This window comes from Asterias rubens, chromosome 5 (genome assembly GCF_902459465.1).
Source record: "Asterias rubens chromosome 5, eAstRub1.3, whole genome shotgun sequence".
NCBI lineage: Eukaryota > Metazoa > Echinodermata > Asteroidea > Forcipulatida > Asteriidae > Asterias > Asterias rubens.
In genome coordinates, this window is record NC_047066.1 from 2,556,005 (window position 1) to 2,580,192 (window position 24,188).

Sequence of the window (24,188 nt, forward strand, 5' to 3'; positions counted from 1 at the left end):
TGACCCCAAGAATGAACAGATGAAGAATGAAGAATGAATAGGCTGTCGAAAAAAAGAACAAACTAACCGACTAAGCTATAATTTTAATAATAATAAAACAAACCCTTCAAAATTAATTGTAACGAATATGTATATGCAATGCTAACAACATGAACATGTATATAGGCATGTCACTATATTAAGTAGTAGAAAGACACCCTTAAAAATGGCAAGTTTAATTCCAATGGAAAACCCAAATTTATTATCACACTGCATAGAGGCGGCAGCACTTTTCACTTGCAAATCGCCCATCATCATGCATATGCATGGGCGATTTCTTGCGAGGGGAAAGTGGCGTTTATTTATAATTCACCAATAAATTTACTCGCCCTTTTCATCACTCCCTAACCTCACTTACCAACGACCACATTCCACAGTCGACATAATGAAAGCTGACATGGCCGGCTGCAGGCTGGTTCTCAAACGTTTGGGGAGGCAAAAAGAAAACCGTGCTAGACCGACCGCCGGCCGAGGACAATACAAGCCCCAAACAACCTCTTCCCGAATTTCCCTCGTCCCCACGTTTATCGTAGTATTAGATTGAAAACGTCCCGTCTGCAGGCTGCAGGTGTCTGTAAAGAATAACTAGCTCAACAAGTTTGGAAACAAGGTTGAAACCGCCCTCAATCGCTCAGTCAGAGCCATCACAAACCAATTTTGACAGTGTTTTATTTTGACTTTTGAAAAATTCAGTTCTTTTTGTAAATTGTAGCCCTCCTTGTCAATGTCTGTCGGTTCTTGCAGCAGCTGTGCATCGGTCTTCATATTCTTCTGACGCTATCAGTCTTAGCTAGAGCCATGACAGCCCACACAGAAAACTAGAAAGTGTTGTCTTAATAATCATGAGGGGGAGGGGGAACCGGGGGGGGGGGGGGGCTATCTATGTATTGAACTTTTTCCATTTGTTTGCATCTTTCTATCTCATGGGATGTGGGAAATATTTGAGCTGTTACCAAACCTAGGCGGGGGTTGGAGAGGCAGGGGTTGGAGTGGAGGGGGCTCCTGGTCCTGCTGCAGCTTGCACAGTGACTCACTCAAACGGATCCCGTTAGTCAGGAGCCGTAGCCTTTGGCTGCATCAGAGTCAAGTGACTTGGTCTCTGGCAAAAACAAATGCATTACGAAAGTGTAGACGGGCCAATATCATGGCTCCGCTTATCGCCGAATTCTGCGCTTGCGATCATTGTTCTTAATTGCTTAATATGGGGCAAGCACAGAATTTCTGTGGTAGCTATGTAGACAGAATGCCTAAAATGTTGAATACGCATGCTATGGTGTTACAAGCAGAAATTGCCTGTATGAAAATGTTTCAATGAAAGGCTATTTGTATTTGAAGACATTGGAACCCGTCAGGTTTTCAACCCTGGAAAATAATCTTAAACATCAACCGTGCCTACAAAATTTAAACATCATGCTAAAACTTGTCCTCAACACATTAAAAATGGAGAAAACACATGTATATCATTTGTTTGTGGGTAAACTTTGGGTTCGAATTCTGATTGTGACAATTGTGCTCTTGGGCAAGACACTTTACTATAATTGCTTATTATCACACAGGAGCAAAGATTATAGAGCATCAAAGGTGCAAGATGCGGAACTCTGGCTGAAATGTGAAATCCCACTGGACAGGACGCCATTTCAGCAAGTACGTGTAACTCTTTTGATACAACAATAGATCAGTGCAGACAATGACCATTTCTATCAATGGAAAACAAAACATTCACTTGCTGAAATGGCGCCCATGCGTTTTTGACGTTCAACAATAGATAAACCTTCAGTTCCGCATCTTGCGCTTTCGGAGCTCTATAGACTTTACCCAAGAGTGAATGGCAACCCGATAGGGTAGAGATTGTTGAAGTGAAAGATTAACAACCTGTATACATGTACCCAATTGGCTGCCGGTGCTGCATACTCCACAGGAGTTGACAAAGCGTAAGTTTAGGTATGCTTTTAGGCCCAATGAACACGGGTAGTAGTGCAAGGCGCTTTGGTACAATGTTTAAAAGTGCTTAATAAATAAAATCAAAATCAAATTCACACCAATCTCTTAAGAAATCGCCTCAAGGTTAGCCAAGTAGCTTCATCCAAAATAACTTAATTTTAATTCCCACTCTCAAATTATTATTGAAACGTAAATGTGTACTATACAAAGTCTTTAGGAAATAAGAAGTAACCAAAAAGGTGTACCCGCAAGTTTACTACCGGTAATTATTATCTTCTTACAATAATAAACATCCCTGCATTCAGATAGTTTTTTTTCTATTTTGACCGAGTTTGATCAAAGTTGGTGAACAAATAGTGAACCAGAGTAAATTTTAACTCGGTCACTGTCTGTCATGTCTAAACATTCAAAGTATCAAAATTGCATCTGGGGTAAAGAATAATCCAATTTTGGTTTTACCCATACGCATCGATATGTGCAAGGCACTGCAAATTCAGGTATGTCGCGTGACCACTCCATGGTCTAGTGGTGAGCCATCTGCTCTAGAGTTGGTAAAGGTTATGGGTATGAATCGCACCCGAGTAAAGCCCTGTTCGCATTGGACTTAATTTGGGTAAACTAACCGAGCCAATGGGTAACTTAGCCGTTTTAAGTCCAATGTGAACAGCCCAGGAAGTCTTCCTCCCAGGTAACTAACCCGACCGTCCGTGACCCGAAGAAGCTTACAAGTTTTGTCATGGAAGAATAAGATTTTTGTGATTATCGAACTATTCAATGTTACGCAGGGGGCCAGCTCGGTTAGTTTACCCACGGGCTCGGTTAGTTTACTCGAGTCAAATAATAATCCAAGTGCGGATGGTGGGAAAGTTAACCCGTCGGAATGTTACCCAGCGTCATGGTTAAGTTACACAAAATATTAATCCAGTACGCCTGTAGAACTTGTTCACAGGACTCAGAATACAGTGCTTTACACACATTGGGCAAAATCAAACTATATAAAATCATTTCATTTGGCATTTCATTTGAAAACTTCAGCTTTCCTTTTTGAAATAAACAGTGGACGACTGGCCCAATCAATGCCAGTGATTTATGCATCGGGCCCTTGTGTTTTTAGATTAATAACATATCAATGCAGTTTAAAATTAAACGTAATTTAAGCTACATGTAATAAATACAAATGTTCTTCAATTCCATTGAGTATTGATTGAATTATTACCTATGAGAAAATGAGATAAATCTTCCCTAGTCAGCCTACCCAAAAACAGATGAAAAGTGAAACTGTGCCGATACCCTTCTTGTAACAAATTCTCTGGTCCAGTAAAAAATCTTGAGCTATACAAGCCCTGCAGTCTTTTGTTTTTTTTTATTCCCAAATTTGAGCCCTGGTGCCATGGTTTGGGACCCAAATTGGGTTACAGGCATTTATCATGGGATTGATAAAACATTGATGTCTACAGCTGACAAAGAGGGCGTGAACACGTGATTCAGACGACAATTGAGCCAGATATTCTCTACGTACACTACATGTAAAAAAATGTATAAATTTGACAAACCAATAAATAGAAATGTTTGTGAAATTCCAACCACATTAATTTCATTTTTCACAACTGTAATGAAGGAGAACACAACCTCTATCTTATTGATGGATGTAGTGTACATTATTCTGGGTGGTGTAAAAAAGGAAATTCTAAGACATTCAAGTTTTGGTGCCTTCGACGTATGCAACTGAGAATTTAACTTTTAAAAAGGGAAACTGTCTCATACGTGATCATTTGTACAGTGTATTTCAATTTACAAAATGAACAGACAGTATGCAAAATCTAGATTTTCCTAAAGAACAACCTCCTTTGAGATGAAACTTAGTTTTGACCCCAAAATAAACTGTTCAATTGACAATATCTGTGGGACTACTGCAGGCCTGGAGTTTCATCTTTGAGAGGGCAAGGTCATTTTCATTTTGCAAAGGGCTCTTCCACTGGAAAATCTTAAAGTCTATGGGGAACTTTTGAAGGGGCACGAAGGCCAAGACCAGGGGCAACAGAGGTTGTAGCCTTAGTGTCCTGCGTGTAATTCTAGGCTTCTACTGGTGAACTATTGTGAAATAATAACTAATTCATCATCAGACAACCCTCTTCTTTCATTTAAAAGTTCTTCTTCTTCATCTTCCTCCGCAAGAATCTCATCCAAGTCATCGCTCGATATAGAATGTGCCTCCTCGTCTTCAAGTATCTGAACTGGTTCAAGCTGTCCCGAGGTACTGATCCCCATATCGATGATCTGATCAATAATGATGACCTCATTGCTGTCCTCGTCGTTGACGACCATCTCAATAATCTCATCATCTTGACCCCGAATGGGTTCAGGCACTTCAGAGACCATGACGGCCAGCTGAGCCACTGGGGTCTGCTCGTTGATTTCAACTTCAGTCCCTGGGTCCACCTCGATGATGTCGGATTTCCTCGCCTCGATTGCGATCCGGTCTGGATCCCAGGGACAGAGCCCAGTCTTCTTAAACCCCTTCTTGATGGTATGTTTGGACATTGCATTATCGAACGGCTCCCTGAAAACCCAGGCAAAGTTCAAGCGAGTGATGACAGGACCCGGACTGTTCTTGAACTCATGCAAATCAGTTACGGCCTTTTTCAACTGCTCTTTAAGCGGCTCCATGACGCTGACTTCAAGGGGTTGAAGGATGCGCGAGGTTCCCATCGGAATGCAATACAAAGCGACTTTGTTCTGCTGCGCGCACTCGACGATCTCTGGCGTCATGTGACAGCTAGTACCTTCCTGGATTAAGACGACTGGACGGTCAGTGATGTGTTTGAGAAAGATCTTCTTGAACCACAGAAGATAAAGTTCAGAGTTCAAGAAGCCCGTCTTTGAGGTTGCATAGAGTGCCCCTACGGGACCTCCCTGAATGGCTCTGCCCTTGGGAGATTTCTTCCCTTTGTATATAAGCATTGGGGGTAGTGACTCTCCCGATGCAGTAACACACAACTGGATGCTGATGTGTTCCTTGGTTTCTACGTTCTCTGCGCCTGGTCCTTGTCTCGTGTCGTGGTAGCCTGGTTGCCGGGACGCAATGTCAACCTCAACCCCGGACTCCCCACAGTTGAAGATCCTCCTTCTATCATCTTTAATACCGTTCTCCTCAAGGACTCTATCGAGTGCCTTAAAATGTCGTTTCAGCTTGTTTTTCATTGTAACGTTCGCTTGCGTAAGGGGAAGGCACTTCCGTGGTTTCCAGACACTCACTTCGGGGTGGCGTTGACGAAATCCCGACCACCACTGCTTCCCCGGACCCATTGCCCCGTTGAACTTGACGTGTGTGCCTTCTTTCTTGGCCATCAACCAGGCAAAATCATTTATTACTTTGCGATGAAGCATGAAGCCATGTTTCTCCAAGTAGACTATGAAGTTTGCGAGATGCTCTTCACTATTGCGACTCAGGGCAGTGATGGGCCCTCTCTGGATGTGTTTTAGTTCTTTGATGGGAATGTCATTGTCGATCCGATATCTCAGTGTGTTTCTTGGCACTTTGAACTTTGTGGCAGCTCGTTGTAAAGGGACTTTGTCTTCCCGTACTGCCTTCACAGCCCTCGCCATGTCTTGTAGGCTCCATTTCATTTTCATGGTGTTTTCTGATTTTTCAGTGGGAGAAAAATAAAAATAAAACTTACATGTTGTTGTTTGAGTGACAATTTGTTATAAAGGAAAAACATCAATGTATTATTTTTTAAAACAAACCAAAAAATCGGTGGTGGGGCGGGGGAGTGAAGACAGGGTACATGTACATTGATCTATAAATTGTATTTCTCAACCTCTTTTTTAATGGTTTAACCAGTAAATGTGTTAGCTAAACGGAAACCTCTTTGCCTCCTTGGGAGTGATGTTGCCAGCTGTTGAAGTTACTAACTAACATTTAAAAAAAGGTATAACAAATATTATTTTTCAACTTGCTCAGAAATACTTCACTGATCCTGGCCATTTTGGAATAACTGGTTTACATTAAAAAAAAACATAGAGGCTTTCGTTACTCCTATTGTTGTCTAGAAGAACTATGAAGTTCGTTCCGCTATCTATTCTATCGTCTCCACGTTTGTGGAGACGAAAGCGAGATAAAATACATGCTTTTGTTCATGGAGACAATAGCAGAACGAACTTCATAGTTAGGATAACTTTCCGTATGGCGCCACCACTTTTTCACTCATTTTTACAAAAAGGGATATCTCATTGAGGTAAATTAGATACTATATTATTTCATTTTGAATGACAAAGTGATGGCGCCATACGGAAACTTTTCCCATAGTTCTTTAGACCAACCCAGTATAAAACTGAGGCTGTATTTCTTTTTCGAAATTTTGACACTATCGGTCAGATAATGTCCAAATTTCGAAAAAAGGAATACAGCGCCCCAGTTACGTTAGCTACTTCATCATTAGAATAAGACACTCAGTCTGAGTATGCATGCAATCGCTATCATCGTATGGAGGAAGGAAATATCATCATTGACTCAACGATTGAGAGGAAGGAATTATTGAATTGAATTGAAGAACTTGATTGAAACTACTTGAAAAAAAATTGAACAAACAAACTTACAAAGTGATAAACATTATTCTAATCTAACTTACTCTTCTGCTTCTTCTGCTTTGCCTTCATCACTCACACCTAACATCGATTTATTCATCAATCATTGCAATTCAAAATATAGTAAATAAAGGCGAACAAATGCATGAAATTTACACCTCCTGCAGTCGTGAAAATTTGCTGGTTTTACTTGTTTTAAAACCGGTTTGGTTTTGAGACCCTGTTTGGAGAAACTAGTTACTGGTTTGATATTCAAGTTTACGAACAAAACAACCTGAAAGCTAGACTTGTGGACAAGTCGTTAAATCGGCCCCACGCGCTGAGATAGTGCCCCCGACAACACTGCTCTCGCGCGAACTCACTGCTCTCGCGCGAACTGATGGCTCCCCGATTTCGACTGAGTCGAAATCGGGGAGCCATCAGTTCGCGCGAGAGCAGTGAGTTCGCGCGAGAGCAGCGTTGTCGGGGGAGCACTATCTCAGCGCGTGGGGCCGATTTAACGACTTGTCCACAAGTCTACCTGAAAGCAAAAGTGTGCGTGTGAGAGCAACGTGTGATAGCACCCTCTGTTGAGCTTAGACGTAGCACCACCTTTTCTGTATACTTGCATGGCAATGACATTATTATTGGTATGATGGTCTATGTTTGAAAGCAGTGGTTAAAACATACTTTCCTTTGATGATCGCATGCAACTAAACAAGAAAGGGGATAGTTTTGGATGGGGAGATTAAAAAGAATTTTGTGTGCGTTTTACAAGCTGCACTTCAATTCACCAGTCACCGGTTTTTATTTGTTGTATAAAAAAATTGTCTTTCTTTATAGTTTTTTTTTTTGCAAAGTGGTGTGATCAGGTCCGTATTTATCTATTTATTTATTTTGTTTGCGGGGGGGGGGCAATTTGAAATAAGAATTGGTACTTCGGCGTTAGCACTGCTCTTCGCTCAGTGACGGGGGGGGGGGGGGGTCTGAGGTGATATTTACACCTAATTCAGAAGTTGGCTTTTGATTTATTGAAGGCTTAATCCAGCCCATTTGGAGCACCATTTTGTGCTGTGATATTGGTTTTTATAATCTGGAAAACAGCTTTATCAATATTATTGTGTCTGCATCTTTAATTCTCAGCAGACGGCATATCATCATCTCCATCATCCCGAGGGCAGATCGTAAATGTGGGGGCGTTGGGTAGAATTCTTTTGGGGCGGGGGGGGGGGTACTTTGGTAATGGGTCTTGGCCGGGTGTGATCCGAGTATAAATTTAGCAGGCATGAATTGATGACCAAGAGAGACTATGTGTTCTTCAATTATTTATAAACTTCCATAATCTTGTCTGGACCCTACCCTGTAACGGTTCTTTAGTTATATAATAAATGTGATGTATTTGCGTGGGGAGATTAAAGTCATCACAGCACTTCAATAGCTACCAACTTTGGAAAGTGATTTTATTTACATAAACACAGCGTGAACTTTAACCTATATACATGGACTGTGCACTACAATTATATTCATGAGCAGTTTTAAGAAAGTAGTCACGTGCCACAGTGGTTTAATCAATACATCACAATATAAACAAAACAAAAAATAGTAAATGAAACAACAAGGAGCGATGAAAAGGGTATTATTCAAGCGGAAAAAACAACGGAAACTAGTTTAATTCGGCGTGATGACCGCAATCTCAGACTTGCAAGTCTACCTCTATTCATGTCTGTGGTCTCTTCTTACAATACTACGCATATTTCATTGCCCGTCATCGCACAATTATTTCTCAGGGTGAGCAGAACCATGACGTTCCATGTCGTCCATTCTAATTTAAAAGGATATGTACTTTATTCACGCACAACTCACTTGTTTTTAAGGCACTGGACACCTTTTGGTAATATTGTCAAAGACCAGTCTTCTCACTTGGTGTATCTCAACATGCATTTCAACCTGTGTGAAATTTGAACTAAATTAGTCATCGAAGTTGCGAGAGAATAATGGAAGATAAAAACATCCTTGTCGCGCAAGTTGTGTGCTTTCAGATGCTTGAATTTGAGACATCTGCTGATGAGGTATCGAATTCAATTCAAATATTTTAGTGAAAAATTACTTCTTTCTTAAAAACTACGTTTACTTCAGAGGGAACCGTTTCTCACAATGTTTTATTATAATATCATCTGCTCTCCATTGCTCGTTACCATATACATAGGAACTCTGCCACTAACTTGTTTCTGTGCAATATTTTGGATCTCTCCTGTTTTGACAAACCACGCGCGGTAAAGTGCATGCGACAATTACAAATCAACCAAGCAAGTTCGCAGTGGTTATTTTCAAAAACATGCCCTTGATTTGAAATAATATCGACCATTTTTTTTTACACTTTATACACGGCGAATTTTCATGCTACATTTTTTTACTGTGTCATAACTGTTCTTCCATCTGTACAGTACGATACCATCTTCAGCTTCCATTGGTCCGTCATAATACACACCGTTTAAGTTAGAAATCCAGCACGTGGCATACCACCAACCTCCTTTGTATCGTTGGGCGCAGTGTCCATCCGCTCTGATGTCATTGTCCCTGTCCCTTGTGCTGAACGACATTTCGTTATCTAGAAAAATACGTAGTTCGTTAGTGTTATCTGACCTGCTATCGGTTTGTACATCGAAAAAGAGCGCGAAGTTCTCTCCGTGAACTCGAAAAACACCATACTCTGACCAAACTTTTTCGCCATTCCAATCTTCCGCTTCAGCACGGAACTGCCATGTTCCTTCCGACTCGGTCAAGGCGCGTAGGTTATCGTTTCCAAGCCAAAATTCACCCGTCAAGTTGCCAAAACCTGCCCGGTAGTCCGCCCAGTCCCGGTAGAAGTCAAAGCTTCCATCTAGGCGCCTTTGAATGACGATCCATCCTCCTCCAGTGGTTGTCATGTCACAGTAGACTGAGAGACCCTCCGGGAACCCACCACTGGGAAAGATAGTGTAGATACCGCTCTCAAAACCTGCCTCAAGGAGCTCGTTACAAGTACTTCCTACGAACAGGGAGGAGTGAGGGGTGTTCACATCATCGTCATAGTATACCTTGCCATACTCGTCGACAAAGTTATCAGGATACTGGTCTTTGGTGGCATTATTTAGCTCACATCGTTGATCTTTCAGACGGTAGTTCACTGATTTGCAATCATGTTCAGAGTGACAGTAACTCACACAGAGCACAGCTGAACTGAACTTCTTTACTAAGAAATTGACATTCTCAAGAGCCCGATGGTTAGCTGCGAAAAATGTACGGTCGAGATGGGCTTGGCAGCCGTTCAGTGAAACCAATCCAAGAAGTAAAGTAAGAAAGATTTTAAATTTAAATCTTTCTATGTGGGCGAGAACGTTCCTTACTTTCTCAATGCTTGGGTATGTTGTGATCTCGAGGCGCTCATCATAAACCAGTGTGGAAAGTATCCATTGTCACTGCAAGATGAGTGCCGCCGCGGTGCGCCTTTGGGCGACTATAATAGACAGAAATCGACTCACGTGTGTACACGCCTTCAACACGTTTAGACCAATCACAGACGGAGCTCTGATCCACGTCATAACTATGCCGTACGGGATTTTCGTGTGTCTTTATTTATTGTGTGTGATGAAATAAAAATACTATAAGATAGTTTTGTCTACAAACAAATTAAACAGAAAACAGTTTATGAACTGGATGATTTGATGAAGTTTTAAGTTTATCCATCAAAACTTCACTCTTGTTCATAATTAAACTGATTTCAATTCGAAATCAATAAGAGATGCACAACTTCACATCAGCCGTTGTCTTGACGACTCTCAGCTTATCTTTTATTTTATTTTTTGTATTTAAAGGCAGTGGACACTATTGGTAATTACTCAAAATAATTATTGGCATAAAACCTTTCTTGGTGGCGAGTAATGGGGAGAGGTTGATGGTATAAAACATTGTAAGAAACGGCTCCCTCAAAGTGACATAGTTTTCGAGAAAGAAGTAATTTTCCACGAATTTGATTTCGAGACCTCAGATTTAGAACTTGAGGTCTCGAAATCAACCATCTATACGCACACAACTTCGTTTGACAAGTGTTATTTTTCTTTCATTATTATCTCGCAACTTTGATGACCGATTGAGCTCAAATTTTCACAGGTTAGTTATTTTATGATTATGTTGAGGTACACCAACTGTGAAGGCTAGTCTTTGACATTTACCAATAGTGTCCACTGCCTTTAATGGTTATTAACAATCTATTCAATTCGCTGCCAGCAGCAGAATTACATAATTAAAATGGCTTATGGCGAGAGAATTCACTCACTCAATAATTATAATATCAACAACAACAACGACGGCGACGGCGACGACGACGACGACGACGGCGGCGGCGCCGGCTCAGCGACGGCGACGGTGACGGCGAGGACGATTACGACGACGACGACGGCGACGACAGCAACGACAGCAACAGCAACAGCAAGAAGAACAACACAATTAACAGCATTTTGAACTTGACCAACTTATAAATTGATATGTCTTTGGTTTTCATGAATATTTGCAAAAGTTGACTTAAATAGACCAACGTTATGGGAGAATATTGCTTTGTATGTTTTTTTTTTTAAGGCCTGTGGTCATTGAATATCTAACGTAATAATACTCGTATTGATGTTACCATGGCTTCGTTATAACAAAATAAACTTGAACAACACGCCTGGCTACTTCTCAGGTGAATAATTACAATATTCACTGCGCCTTGGGCAGCCCCCACCCCCCTCCAACACCAAAAAAAAAAAACAAGGGCTGATTAACATTTTTATGAAGATTGATAGAGAAGGGCGTAGCAGCGGTTGCGTTGAAAAAGCTATACCATGTGGTTGTTTGTGTTCACGTCAGTCAGTGTATCGCATAGACAGACCGAAGGCTGAATCCGACAATAACAACAACCATGCTCTATTCTACCTCCATGCTCTATGCAACAACCAAATGGCTTATTATTCAGTAAATTCGAGAGAAGGGCGTATGCGTTGAAAAAGCTATACCATGTGGTTGTTCGTGTTCCACATCAGTCAGTGTATCACAGAGACAGACCGATGGCTGAATCCAACATTAATTTAACGACAACCAAATGGCATATTATTCAGTAAATTCGTGTCGCCTGTTGCAGAAGTATCATCGTATTAAAGCAATATCGTGGCCAAACTGTCCATTATTCATTTACCACCATTTTAACGGTGGAATCATTCAGACGTAAACATGCGTATTCTTTTGCACACTTTTGTCTCTTGTAGTGTGTGTTCTCGAAGTTTTCATGTTTTTAATAATTATTTCATTTTTTTACCTCGCTCCGTGGGGAATTTTGTGTTCTTCTTATTACACACTGGTCAGCCCATTGATGTCCTAAGCTGGACCACTACATGTCCTAGAGGGGTGTCAATCATCATCATTATGGGACAGTGATGTATTAAGATGGGGCAAGACAAAATCTGCAAGAATCTTTTGTGTACAACATTGCCAATGTCACATTGCGATGGTAGATGAAACCAAATTATACAACTTTTTAAAATTTACCCAGGTATAGGCATCATGTGGACATGTTAACAACACGTTTTGTGAGTTGATATATGGCTCAGACAGATTTTCTTTTATACATGTATTATGTGATAGGATAGTTTATCCCCCCCCCTTTTTTTTATAGATTATATCGGCCCAATTTAGGATCCTCTGATTGGTCATTAGATAATTGATTACTCGATACCATCTCCCTGGAGGATTTTAAAAGCCAATCAGAAAAAAAAAATATTATTGAGATCATTGTACGGGTGTGAGGGGGAAAAGTATTTTCTACTTTATTAGGCAGGGTACTATTATTAATGTGGATGATTATGAATGTCAAACCAGTATCTGGTATTCGTGTTGGTTATAAACGTTATTGGTGGGTTTTGACATTTTTTAGGGGGAGAAATAAGCACCGCATAGCAATGTCTTAATACATCAAAGTTACAAATTATTGCAAAGTAGAGAGATTAGTCAAAGTTTAAGAATAACAACTGGTGATTGTATAATCTATTTTAATTAACATCTTGTACAAAACTGTCATTGTTTTCATTTTAGATAGATGCTCTACCCTCTGTACGTAGAAATGGTTTCAACCAAGCCTTCGACGACTGGTCTGGTACCTCAAATAAGGCAGTAATTATAAGTGATTTAACGTACGGGATTCTAGGTACATTTCAGCCAAAATCCATCATGGCGGCGCACATCAGAAGATGTTTGCCGAGAATTGCTCGTTTATCGTCTTTATTTAATGTAATTGTCCATCGGCAGGTAAGTAAATAACGGTGTGTTTAGTCATGGAGGTAGAAGTTTGTATATTGTTATTGAGCTTGCTAATTTAGCATTTTATTTTATTTTTACTATTTGTTAGGCCTACCGCCACTATTTTTCAATTTGTTGCAATGATGAATTGAAATGAAGTGAGTGCCATGTGATGTAGTGGACCCCCCCCCCCCAAACACTCTACAGGAATATTTTTTTTGTTTTTTGATTTACACAATATGTTTTAGTCAATCGATTTCAAAACAAGTGTAAAAGAAAACGGAATAAATAACAATAATAATATAAATAATAACAACTGCATTTCTATAACCATGGAGGAAGGAAGAGAAGGAGCTCGAACGAAGGGACTTCAAAAGTCGAACCTGCGGTACCGCGGTCGTTTAACAACACCTCGTAATCACTGACATACCTTATACAGACAATGGGCGAACTGGCGTATGTGAGTTTGCGCGTGCGCACTTGGTTCTTCACTCAACCATGGTGTCGTATATCGTATGGATATAATACAGAAAAACAACTTTTTTGAGACCTGATAAAAATTGTGTACACTTGTGCTCACCAAATCGAAAAACCCAATTGAATACCAACCACCCTCGTGTGCTAATACCCAAATTTTGAACCACCGCTAGTGACCGGAAAGTTAAAAAAAATAAAAAAATATGCCATGATGTTTCAGTGAAACACCACAAACGGTAAATGAAAACGTGTATATTCACAATTCTTGTCTCCAATGATTCAACTTTACACGAAGGCAACGGTGCAGAGCGGCAGTACCTCACGTTCTGTACAAAGAAATCTAATCCTGTTGTTAATCGGCCGTCCAGCTGGAGGTCTCCTATCTTTTTCCACTGGTTAGACGGGGGCATTGTCAGGGTATTCTTTTGTTACTCTGCGGTTTTGCGGGTCGTTCGAGCTCCTTCTATTCCTTCCTCTATTCACAGATTTACAAATCACTTACAGGGTTTACAGAAGGTAATGGTAAAATACTTCTCTTGAAATATTATTCCATGAAATGCTTTACTTTTTGAGAAAACATAAAACAATTACCAATTCTCGACAACGAGAATTACGGATTTATAGTAAACACATGTAATGACCAGCGAAACAAGGGTGGGTTTTCCCGTTATTTTCTCCCGACTCCAATGACCGATTGAGCCTAAATTTTCACAGGTGTATTGTTTTATACACTAGTTGTGATACACGAAGTGTGGGCCTCGGACAACACTGTTTACTGAAAGTGTCCACTGGCTTTAATATATTATTAAAAAGTAAAACAGTACTTTGATTGAGACCATTGATTTATATTGTGTGGCTCGGATACAAGGGAACTTGAAGAAAAACTGGATGGGTGCTATACAAAACTGCGGAAATGTTTCAACGTTTACTGGAGTTAACACATGACAAATACAGAACTGAGGAACCAAAACTATCCACCAAAATACAACAGCATCGTCTGAGATTAGCAGGGCATTCATACAGAAGCACCAAAGAACCTGTCTCTCAGCTTATCACCTGGTCACCGAAACATGGAAGGAGAAACAGGGTGAGACAAAGGCTCAGCTATACAGATGTAGTTGCTATGGACATCGGGGTGCTTCCAGCTGATCTTCCCAACCTAATGAGAGATAGACAGGGATGGGCGAGCCTCAACAAGATTCCGACCTCGGTCGACTAGAGAGAGAGAGAATGAGAGAAAATAGTATTGTAGATAGTGCTTTTTAAACTAAAGGCAGTGGACACTATTGATTTGTAATAACTCAAAATAATTATATATTAGCACAAAACCTTACTTGGTAACGGGTAATGGGGAGAGGTTGATAGTATAAAACATTGTGAGAAGCGGCTCCATCTGATGTGACATAGTTTTCGAGAAATAATTTTTGCAAATTATTTCGAGACCTCAGACTTAGAATTTGAAATCTGGAAATCAAGCATCTAAACGCACACAACTTCGTGTAACAAGGTATTTTTTTCTTTCATCATCATTGTCTCGCAACTTCGACGACCAATTGAGCTTAATTTTCACAGGTTTGTTATTTTATGCATATGTTGAGATACACCTAGTGAGAAGACTGGTCTTTGACAATTACCAATAGTGTCCAGGGTCTTTAAGTTAAAAATACTCAAACTAGAGGGTCGTTCTGCTTATCTTCTCCACGTGTGTTGAGATGATAGCAGAATGAACCTCTTAGCTCTAGGAGTAAGCGCTTAATACCTCCAAAAGAAAGTCTCTATAAGCGCATTGGTATTGCTCGCCCCACCAAATGATTAATAAATTAAACTTTCAATTTTTTTATTTGTTGAAGTACTTAAAAATAAACATGATAAATGTAATTGTAAGTGTGGTTACCTTTTAATGCCTCCCCATATTGAACATCTTGCATTTTACATTTTTAGCTGAAATCTGAATATTGTGCATGGACAGCTTCAGATCGAAAATTCCTTCCAAAACATAGGGTTATCTAGGAAAAGATTACTCAATATGCTCAAGGCCAAAGGGGGGTTGAACCAACAACCTCCAGTTTAACGTGCCGGGGTCTACCAAACTAACCCTATAAATTATATCTGGTCTTCCTTACTTTGTCAATTACGGTATTACTTCTGGGGTGCTTGATTTATTTGTAAATAAATATCATTTTAATGACGTTAACTATACTCTTGTGCGTAAGGTTACTTGTACGTTCTTGTTTCTTTGTAGGTAAGCACAAGTAGCATCCTTGCCATTGACAATCTCCGGAGCACTGAGCAGTCATGGGTCAAGAAGATCTTAAAAGGGAGTGGTCCGAGCCAAGACGTGGAAGATGAGCTCATGGAGGAAGAGATCGTTGAGATTGAGCCTCAGTACATGGACATCATTCACACGCCGAAAGCTACATTCATCGACAGGTAGATAGCTAGATGAAAATAATATAATAACTTGGGGTTGAATGAAGTGGGATTTAAAGCTAAGACTTTCGGATTAACGGCCGGCGCTCTACCAACCGAGTTATCCATCCCATTATTTTTCTTGTGTATTTAAAAAAGAATTGTGAAAGATGTTTCAATGCTGGGCACCTTTGACAATCAGTGTTCTCTCTGAAAGGTTTCCCCAAAGTTACCCCAGAGTATTCAAGAAAGAAATAAATAAATAAAAATAATCCCTTATGTTGGTGGTCACTGGTCTCCCTATTAAATCCCTCTTCATTCTACTTTGTTCCGTACTTGACCGATCATAAGTTTACTGGCCAGACAATAAAATCTTGGGCATGCTGTCAAGTTTTACGGTACACTTAAATACACTAGATGGTTAGGTACACGTACCTAGCTCATATGTGTATAAGTTCGTCCTGTTCTGTTCTTGCATCTTTCTAGTAAATAATACAATTAATTTTTGGACATACTCTAAATCAAGTAAGACAAACGGAACCGAACCGAATAAGACAAATTAATCTACATTTAACATTAATTATGTACCCGTTTTGGTTGTTTTTACTTGTTTTTCTTTTATTCACAGTAATAATTTCAACAAATTGTTATTGCATCTGTTTTTTGTTATCCCATCAAAATCATTCTTTTAGACCCAAAACCCGTAAGAGAGTGTATAACCCACCTGAGGATTTGATGGAGAAATTACAAGCTGTCACTCTGGAGGTCCTTCCAGACAAAGCCGAGGGTGACTGGACGGAAGTAGACCTAAAAGACAATCTCATCAAATATCAGGTCGGTCGTTTGTTCTTACTTCAGATGTACTTCATACACATTTTGCAATGACTACAATATTTTTGTAATGGCCTAAGGTTTCGACCCCACTAATAGCACTATAGCAGTGTCTTTCCTCGAAACACCAGGCCATTAACTGTTTTATTGGTGCATTGTCCTTTTGGTTGGTAAGCAGTTTGCAATGAGCTAATAAATGTTTTCTCATTGATATATCTTTTAATTCACTTTTACTGATAAATATTACATCCTTGAGTATTATGAGTGTATTTGTTAACCTTGTACAGGTATGAATTTTTAGTGTTTCTTGAATGTGATTTTGGTTTCATGTTTTTGTAAATTGCTTGCCCAAATCAGTTTACAGTCTCAAATCCCTCCAACAATCACCAAAGCGAAGGATAAAGGAGGACTCTTCTTGAGCATGTGATCAATGTTTTCTTGTACTTTTCGATGTGATGTGATGTGTTTTCTGTGTTCTCCTGTACGGCATGTTGATCACCTTTTTGGTGGAGTTGTGCTTGTTGTAAATCACCCCTTTTTATCTTGACTATATTAATGCACTTACAATACTCCTCTTACATTAAATTGTGACTGATTTAATAATGTAAATTGCAATGCTAAACTGTGTTCGATCACAGGCAGATCACAGAGGCCCAATTTGCTATCTCTTGTTAATCCACGTTCTAATGATTCCCCTACTATATCTCAACTGATCTGGCCACAATTCCCTGTCCAGTATCCCATCTCCTCTGAAGGCCCGGTCACACAGGCCTTGTGAAGGGGAGCGAAAACGAGAGCGTCAAAAATACACACCCTTGATTGGTTGAACAAGGCGAGGGCGTATTCTGCGTGGAGCAAAGCAAACAAAAGAATGCGTTTTCTTTGTGTCATTTATCGTTATCATATTTGTTAGCGATGCAGTGTGACTCGGCCTTTTCTGTTTAATCCATTTTTAGTCCATTTCTCCTCTCCCATTACCTCCTCATCTCCTTTCCCATTACTTCCACAACTTGTCACCAGACTAATCCTTCCCATTTTTATTCTAGCTTCTACCCTCGTGACATTCCACTATATCAGGGCTCGACATTTACACTGGAACGCAGACCTGAGGCCAGTGATTTTAGCCTCAGGCCAGTAAACTCATGACCTTACAAGTCCAGTGGGCTTGTGTTTTTCAATAGAATATCAATACCTAACTGCATTATCATTTTCATTATTTTGAAATGTTGACTATGAGTCTGATAAATATCTTTGAATTCTGTTGAGAATTATAATACTGTTAGAATGTAGAACCCATATTAAGACAAATGAGACAAATCTTTTCTTCAAAATATAGGTGTAATGTTTCGACTGAAGAAATTTTTTCTCATTTAGATTCATCTTGTAAACTTGATTCTGGCTCAGTAACCATGTTATCCCAAGTTCAAGCCATACGTATATATATATGTTGCTTTATTAAAAACCTGTTTCTTTATGTCTCACATGTTTCATTTTCCTTTAGTGTAGCTACAGATTCAGTATAGGCTTAAACTTCCACTTAAATTTTGTAACTTTACATTGACTTTTTGTTCATTGATAACGGCTTTTGTTTATTTAAATTGGCTTTTGTTTTAAATCTTGCATTTCGTTTATAAATTATTGTGTTTTTTGTGTTCATTGAAGTTGATCATTTTACACTTTTTGTACAATTGCAAATTATTTAATATATTTAATATTTATATAATAAAACAGTAATAATACAGTAAACAGTTCTAATTCTGTTTTACAGTATTTATCCTTTTAAGAAACATCTCAATATTTTCTATCCTCAGATCTTATCAAAATGTCATACAGTCTTCAAACACGACGTCCCAAGTTTCCTCCTGAGCAAGATGCGCACCATGGACGACGTGGTGGCATTCTACCAGACGGAGGTGAAAGACACGACGGTTTTCAGCGACATGAGCAACGTGGAACTCCCTCCCAATCTCAAGATTCATTGGGATTACAAAGATGATTCTGTCTTAGAGCTTTATCAAGAACATTTAGATTACGTCAAACCGAGAGAGAGGCAGAGACCACCGGAGTGGAAGTTTAAACCATCATCGGGCACCTAGATTTAATTGCAGAAGAAAAAAAATTGCATCTATCATAGAATAACGGTGTATTCCATTGGGTGGAATAACTTTGGACACCACTCACCCATTGGGTCAGTGGTGTATTCCTGGGATGTCTCTAGCAATTTTGTTAGTGCCGGTGTGGCAGGGAATTCCCTTCCCCTGAGATTCTGTCCCCCATATGGGAAATTCACAAGGGCTGGAGGAGTTTGTACATAGTTCGCCATATGGGGGCACAGAATCTTATGCCACACCGGCTAATTTTCTGATCATCGATGTGGCAAACATCATGTAATTAACACATCGAGTTTACATGGTTAAATCTCCCTTTTTTCAGAAATAGTTGGGCTTTTATATTATTATCAGATTTCATGTGTGGAAAGCACCCTATCATATGGACAAATAAAACAACAAACTTAATTTCTTTACTTGATGATTGTTTAGTTGGTTTGAGTTTTTTTTTTATCGGCTGGATTCTTGACTTTAGTGGTAGGACTGAAGTGCGCCCTCTGTCGACAAATGTACAAATACTTTCTTTTAGGCTAGTCTTTGGTCGAGGCTCATTCAGTAATTTTCAATGGACACTACAATATGAATGAAGCAATGTAATGTTTCATCAATCTTCGGTGATTTCAGTAGGCTTTTGATTTCCATTGATTCTGTAGATGAACTATTTTGGGTCACAAATCCTCATTGTTTGACATGTCATAAAAAAATGTGGATTGGAAGTTTATGTGACGATGCCTTCACTAACGGATAAACATTGGAACGTGTGTCCAAATACTGGGGCGCCCTCTACTTACTATTAATATATTTCTGTATCCCAGCCCCGGCCGGTTGTATCATTGCGATAAACCTGTGTTCTGCCATTTAGAAACAGTCACAGCTGCCATAAAACAAAATACCAGTCGAAAACTATCGGCTGTGGCTATGTCAATGGCTGCAGAGCGACAGCAGCATTGACGAATTCAGTGATCTGGCCATGAGCCGCAGCCATTAATAATTAGGACACTGCCTAAGACAACAACGCATCAAAGAAGTCTATTTTTGGCTGTCGATTTACGATGCCGTCTCATTTATGCTTGATCGATCCCACAGCAAATAATATTGTTAGCCAAGTGCATGAACTGTATGTACTTTATTATGCGCTTGTTCCCAGAGATTAATCCTTAATATTTGAATTAGGCGCAAAATGTGCCCCAGGCCATGGATTAGAGTCTGTATGCTGCGGTGAAGTGGTTGAGAAATATTTACACTGTACGCCGTGATGCCAGCGCCTTTAGAAAAGTTTAAAAGGGCCACTAATGGATGGTTGATCCCATAATGTTTAATGTCTGGAAACTATGACATTTCGATTCTCCTAATGTTTGAATATTTTTCTCAGGTAGGAGTAGACCTTGGTCACGCCATGTTTTACTGAGTTCATGATTCACACAACCCCAAATCGTCTTTCCCGTGCCATCGAGGTTAAAACCATACACTATAGTGTATGGTTTTAAATAATTCTCGGCAAGCATTATGTATAAAAGGTGATTTTCCTGGAGACAGTTTTATGTACCTTCAAAGCCGACATGTTTCTTCTGATCTGTTTAAAGACACTGGACACTATTGGTAATTGTCAAAGACTAGTCTTCTTACTTGGTGTATCTCAACATATGCATAAAATAACAAACCTGTGAAAATTTTAGCTTAATCGGTCGTCGAAGTTGCGAGATAATAATGAAAGAAAAACGCCCTTGTCACCCGAAGTTTTGTGCTTTCAGATGCTTGGTTTCGAAACCTCAAATTATAAATCTGAGGTCTCTAAATCAAATTCGTGGAAAATTACATCTTTCTCGAAAACTACGTTACTTCAGAGGGAGCCGTTTCTCACAATGTTTTATACTATCAACCTCTCCCCACTACTCATGACAAAGTAATGTTTTATGATAATTATTTTGAGTAATTACCAATAGTGTCCACTGCCTTTAAATAAAGCCAATTCATTTGCACTCGCAGGTCCGTGTGTTTCGAAAAGCCAGATAACATAATAGTCGTACAGACATTTACAATCGCCATCTGGTCCAGCAAAACAGGCGCATAGTCTAGGTTTGCAAGCCGGTCAGACTAGGACATGTTCAAACTTCTCAAATAAGTACAAATAGTTTGTTCACAAGAACCTTTTTACCGTTTGTATATCGAACGAATTGCCTTCTTGCCGCGTTGTCACTTTAAAATCAAAGTCTCGTGAGAGTGAGAGTGGCTCTGTGGTGATGAGAGACGTAAAGGTTGGTGTACGAAGAACTGCCTCAAACTATTATTAAAGGCAGTGTATGGACACTATTGGTAATTACTCAAAAAGAAACAGCTCCCTCTGAAGTGACGTGGTTTTCAAGAAAGAAGTAATTTTCCACGAATTTGATTTCGAGACCTCAAGTTTAGAATTTGAGGTCTCGAAATCACGCATCAGAAAGCACACAACTTCGTGATACAAGGTTTTTTTTCTTTCATTATCATCTCGCAAATTCGACGACCGATTGAGCTCAAATTTTCACAGGTTTGTTATTGTATGAGATACACCAACTGTGAAGACTAGTCTTTGACAATTACCAATAGTGTACACTGTCTTTAAGTGGCAAACAGACACCTTTATCACAATTTTGTTCGTACTTCACGGGAAGCCAGATGGACAAGTCTTCAGAAAATGTATGTGTGTATAATACGTATCTATATATATTGGATAATACTGACAATTCCATAACGCACGGTTCTTGTGGGGTTTGATGTTCATACTGAGAGTAGAGAAAAGAAAATAACAAGTATCGATTATGCTTAATACATCTCATAAAAGGTCAAAACTATTTGCTGACTATAGTGAGAGTTTTTAGATATTTCTCGTAACTGGCATAAGCCGTAATTGTGACTTATATATAGGCCTAATGAAATATCAGATGACTATGACTTGTGAAAAAAATATATATATATGTCAACGCCATTGGCTCATCAACCCGGTGTTTCATTGGCAATAAACGACTGAGATATTCCCCCGGACAGGATGCCAGTCTATCGGTTACTCCCAGCTCTCACTGGTACCATTTGTACTCCTGCGTGGAGAGAAGAATTTATGATAGTGAGTGTCGCGATTGACCATACCAGGATTCGAATCCACTTTCTGGTATTATGACTTGCGCTAAGTCAAAATTAAGAGATACAAATTATTTATCATGATTATTTAGTAATAACCATGTATTCATGTTTCATCAATGTCACTTTAACGCATCCGTATTGGACTGTGTGTGATGAACTTTATACGGGTAGTCTGACCCCCGGCCCCAAAAAGAGGCAACAGAGCTTTCGCGGCTTGCATATCAAACAACCCGCGCTTAATAAAACAGCAACCAAATGGATATTTATTTTCCACTTATTATTTTAAAATCTAGGCCATTAAATATGATATGGAGGTGACGCCGGTAATGCTGGACCACCCCGCCAGCAAAAATCACTACAGTCCACTTCATCTGTGATATTAGATGCCGAGGCGAATCAGGGCAAGTTATTTAAGCCACCAAAAATAGAAACACGTATCCAGTTTTCTCGCAGATAATGGATTTGTAAAAGGGAATCTGCGAGTTTTTTAAGTGTGGGATGTGTTTGTTCTTCATGGTGCTGACACCGATCACAGCGTCTCGAGACCCATGGCGTTTATGGTCAGACCCGTTGACGTTCGTTGATGTCACGGACACGGCCTGTGCCATCAGCTGATAGGTGGCAGGGTTGCTCACAGCAATGGGAAGTATTGAAAACCGAGGCTGCTGTTGTTTCAGTCAATCTGAGGCATGGACTGAACAACTCTGAAAGTTTAGATGTATTTACATTTTTATCAATATAAACCACATTGTTACATCTTCTGTAAGAACACTCACAAGGCATTTTGAATTGCTGCAGGGCATTTTAAAAGGACATAATGTGAAAAAAATACCGCTTTAAGGGATTTTTTATGGATTTTGTTTTTAAATGTTTCTCGTATATAAGCGCCATGGAGCATTGCTTTCGATGGATTTGGCGCTATATTTTTATTTTTTTTTACTATTATTATTATTATTATTATTTAAGGCTTTTCTGTTTTATTTAAGATAGGGCCTTACAGGATCGGAAATTTCAGACTTTCATCTGAATTCAAACTTTTTTATATTTCCCTGGTGAGAAAAGTGGCTTTTATTTTCTTGAGATATAACAAAATCATACCCTTTTGATATATATTTCTTTAGCACCGAGACTGTTCCCATCAGAAGCTCATCGATATCGATTAACTACTAGGGTTACCAGACGGGAGATGCCATAAAATCAGCATGCCTCATGTAATTGTATTCCTTATTTTTGACCTTTTTGTCAGCAATGACTCTCACCCCTGGATACAGTATTGTATATTATAGATACGTAGAACAGCCCCTCTCAAATTAAGTCTACCTACTATCCCCCAATTCAACTTGCCCCCGTCCCCAACAACCACACCCACCTTAACATCATCCCCCAAAATGAAGATGACTCTAGTATTAACGCCACAAGCATATCTGTATACCTTAGCCCTCTATAGGACTCTTCCTCTGAACACAGATTATACGAAAGTGTAAGACCGCCAGGGCCATCCAAACCTTAACATTGCATGTACGTGGCAAGTTTCTTGTCAAGTAAAACCCAATGGCAATAGAGGGATGGTCGGTTAATTTGGTTTAGTAATTTTTTGATGAAGTGCTACTAATGGCTGTAAGGAGTCGTACCATGCAGGTCAGTGGATTCATTTGGCTACGGCTGTAACCGTTGGCAACAGCGACGATGTTGGAAACATGATGGGTCAATCAACACGAAGGCCGTATCCGAACATAGCAACTGTGGCTACGGCTACGAGATGTTGGAAAAAAATTGATATTGGATATCTGTGCGTCCTGCCATGCGGGTCAGTGGATTCATTTGGATACGGCTGTAGCTTTGGCAACAAGGATCAATATTGAAGTATAATGCCTTTTCTGACGTGTCCGAACTTTCAGCTGTGGCTACGGCTACGGTTGAGACTATAACGGCTTCGACTATGCTAAACATCCATGGTCTGTAATTCATCTCGAGGGGATGAGCCACTTTAGTGCAGATGGTTTCGAGGCACGATGGACCACAGACTCCTACTCAGGGGGTCTCGCATGCTGAGCCGAGGAGATCACGCTTGAAGCCGTGGGGGATTTCTTCATCACACTAGGCGGTCAAGGGAGGATGCTGGCCGGTCGGCCATCCCCTGAAAGTGCTAAAAGGGTTTCCTTTTAAGATCTCCTGATGACTGGATAATGTCCTGTTCAGAAGCATCTACATCTGCGATTCTTAGAAACTGTATCCACTCTCTGAGGAAGATTTCCAGACGCAGCGAAGGGCTGGCCAGGAGAACGGTTTTCTTGCCGTTGGGGGTCATGTAAGGTCAGCAACCAGCCTGTGAAAGGGCCCGGTGGGCAGTAGCTCGGGTCTTACGTGGAGCTCTTCACTTTGCTGAGGTGTTATTTT

General features: G+C 39.9%; 3 protein-coding genes across 3 annotated transcripts; 1 reads left to right on the top strand and 2 right to left on the bottom strand.

Moving 5' to 3' along the window:
• Positions 1-3,969: 3,969 nt before the first annotated feature.
• On the bottom strand, positions 3,970-6,761 carry LOC117290831. Its single transcript, XM_033772389.1, has 2 exons — positions 6,612-6,761; positions 3,970-5,621 (listed from the first exon to the last, which is right to left on the bottom strand). Exons 1-2 carry the CDS (start codon positions 6,637-6,639, stop codon positions 4,072-4,074), a joined length of 1,578 nt encoding a protein of 525 aa, XP_033628280.1. The 5' UTR covers positions 6,640-6,761; the 3' UTR covers positions 3,970-4,071.
• A 2,163-nt stretch (positions 6,762-8,924) lies between these two features.
• Positions 8,925-10,127, bottom strand: LOC117290073 (ryncolin-1-like). The gene is made up of 2 exons (XM_033771321.1): positions 10,076-10,127; positions 8,925-9,712 (listed from the first exon to the last, which is right to left on the bottom strand). Exons 1-2 carry the CDS (start codon positions 10,125-10,127, stop codon positions 8,925-8,927), a joined length of 840 nt encoding a protein of 279 aa, XP_033627212.1.
• A 2,635-nt stretch (positions 10,128-12,762) lies between these two features.
• Positions 12,763-19,098, top strand: LOC117289879 (39S ribosomal protein L50, mitochondrial-like). Its single transcript, XM_033771068.1, has 4 exons — positions 12,763-12,861; positions 15,572-15,759; positions 16,431-16,572; positions 18,381-19,098. Exons 1-4 carry the CDS (start codon positions 12,784-12,786, stop codon positions 18,663-18,665), a joined length of 693 nt encoding a protein of 230 aa, XP_033626959.1. The 5' UTR covers positions 12,763-12,783; the 3' UTR covers positions 18,666-19,098.
• The last annotated feature ends 5,090 nt before the right edge of the window (positions 19,099-24,188 follow it).